This window comes from Nothoprocta perdicaria, unplaced genomic scaffold (genome assembly GCF_003342845.1).
Source record: "Nothoprocta perdicaria isolate Ctin4 unplaced genomic scaffold, notPer1 scaffold_6, whole genome shotgun sequence".
Lineage (NCBI taxonomy): Eukaryota > Metazoa > Chordata > Aves > Tinamiformes > Tinamidae > Nothoprocta > Nothoprocta perdicaria.
In genome coordinates, this window is record NW_020455865.1 from 5,335,831 (window position 1) to 5,337,698 (window position 1,868).

General features: G+C 66.6%; 1 protein-coding gene across 2 annotated transcripts; it reads right to left on the bottom strand.

Moving 5' to 3' along the window:
• Nucleotides 1–465: 465 nt before the first annotated feature.
• Nucleotides 466–1,821, bottom strand: ST6GALNAC4 (ST6 N-acetylgalactosaminide alpha-2,6-sialyltransferase 4). Of its 2 annotated transcripts, none has more exons than XM_026049361.1 (3): nt 1,421–1,821; nt 1,236–1,343; nt 466–1,161 (listed from the first exon to the last, which is right to left on the bottom strand). In XM_026049361.1, the coding sequence occupies exons 1-3, from the start codon at nt 1,777–1,779 to the stop codon at nt 969–971; spliced, it is 660 nt and encodes a 219-aa protein (XP_025905146.1). In that variant the 5' UTR covers nt 1,780–1,821; the 3' UTR covers nt 466–968. The 2 variants fall into 2 exon arrangements, with proteins under 2 accessions (XP_025905146.1, XP_025905147.1); XM_026049362.1 differs by having other exon boundaries at nt 466–1,158; nt 1,421–1,820.
• Between the last annotated feature and the right edge of the window lie 47 nt (nt 1,822–1,868).

The window sequence follows — 1,868 nt, forward strand, 5'->3', positions numbered from 1 at the left end:
GATGCCGGGCATAGCTGACCCTTCAACCGCCGCGGTGGTGCCGGGAGGCCCCGGTGCACGTGACTGCCGCTGGCGGCCGGCGGTGCGGGATGGAGGGTGACCCCGTGCCCAGCACAAACACCCCCGGGACAGGGGACCCACGGTCTGCCCTGCGGATACCCGGCCCCCAGCCCAGCACAGGCCCCTGGACCCCACATGCAGACTCCCCACTCGCACCAGCATGCCCAGCAARGAGTTAAAAACACTTTTAATGGACACATTGGCTTTGGTCTGAATCAAGGACACTTGTGACAAAGGCAACACGGAGCTCCCTGTGCACGCGCAGCCCGGCTGGCCCTGGCTTGGGGGCTGCAGAAGGGCCCCCCAAAGCCGCAGGGACCCCTGCCCACGGCCGGAGCGGTGCCAGGGCAGGGAGACAGGGCACAGCAATGCCTCCCTGTCCCCCAGGTCCCTTCCCAGCTGCATGGTGCCAGGATGGGCCCAAGGAGGCCAAGACAGAGAAAGGCCACCTCCGATGGGCCTGGCCTTGGATCTCCGCTCGTCATGGTGCTCCAGGCACGATCGGCACTGAAATTTCATCCCTGGAAGAGGCACTGGTTTATGTCCCAGGGGGACGTCCACCCTTCCTGCCCTGTGAGCCCAATGGCGTAAATGTTTAATCCCGTATTAAATATTCATGCTAGCATTAAGGGTGGAAAAGCCTCCGCGAGCGCCCTGGGGCCGAGCCAGCCCGGCCAGATGTGAGGGAAGATACCGGGAGCCAGTGGCTGCACGGGGCACCACTCCCAGCCCGTCCACACCGACCCGCGGCGGCTACGGCCAAAAATCCCTGCTCCAGAGTATGGGAAAAGGCTTGAAAACCTGGCRCTGCCAGAGCCGAGAGAACAGCAGCAGGCGGGAAGCCGGTGCGATGGGTCCTACTGCTGGCTCGGGGCTCCCGACACGGCGCCCGGAGCTCGCGCCGGGCTCTACCCGCCTGCCCAGGAGGGATGGGTGAAGACGATGTTCCTCCTCTTGGCCCAGCGGGAGAAGACGGCTTTCTCGGTGATGAAGCGGTGCCCGGCGCGCGGCGCTCGCTCGTGGGCCAGGTAGGTCTTGCACTCGTCCAGCCGGCCCTTCTCAAAGTAGTGGTAAGGCACGCTCGGGGGGTTCTTCTCCCTGCTGCCCRCAGCGTGGAGCTCAGCGGGGCGCCCGGTGGCGCCCGCACCGCCCCCCGGCCCTGCCGCCCCCCACACCTGCAGTAATGGTCGCTGACCATGCCGAAGACCAGGATCTGCTCGCACAGCTCCATGGCCAGGATCATGGTGAACCAGCCCGTGCTCAGGAAGGAGCCGGATTTCATCCTGCCAAGCACAGCGCCGGCGCTGGAGGCATCGGGCCAGCGCCGCAGGGTGGCCCGCGCCCACCGCAACCCCTGTACCTGTTCTTGCCGGTCTCATTCTGGAAGACGTCGTCGCAATAGGCCATCTTCTGCTCGGTGAGCGTGTAGATCTGCAGGTCGGGATACTTCTCCATCACCTCGAGCAGCGCCCGGTAGGTCAGGCCCCCCTGCTCCCGGCTCATCTTCTTGGGCGGCCCCCAGACCACGTAGACAGTGTCCTGGGACTGCTCGAAGAAGTAGGGCTGGTTCCTGAGCAGCAGCGGCACGCTGGTGTGCGACACCACGCGCAGAGTGCTGCGGGCGCCCACATCCTCCTCATAGCCGCGCGTGGGCGCGTGGTTCATGCGCAGCACGCACTCCTCGCCGTCGATGGCCTTGCCCAGGCGCGAGCCCAGCATCTGCCCCGAGCTGGAGACCAGGGCGCAGCGGCGGCAGGGCGCACGCTCCAGCGGCTGCGGGCGCACGCGGCCGTCAGCGGCGCCGGCCT

Coding starts and splice junctions, on each gene's coding strand:
- ST6GALNAC4 (XM_026049361.1), bottom strand. CDS start 1,779: ATGCTGGGCTCGCGCCTGGGCAAGGCCATCGACGGCGAGGAGTGCGTG. Junction 1,344..1,420: donor AATGAGACCGGCAAGAACAG/GTACAGGGGTTG, acceptor TGTGCTTGGCAG/GATGAAATCCGGCTCCTTCC.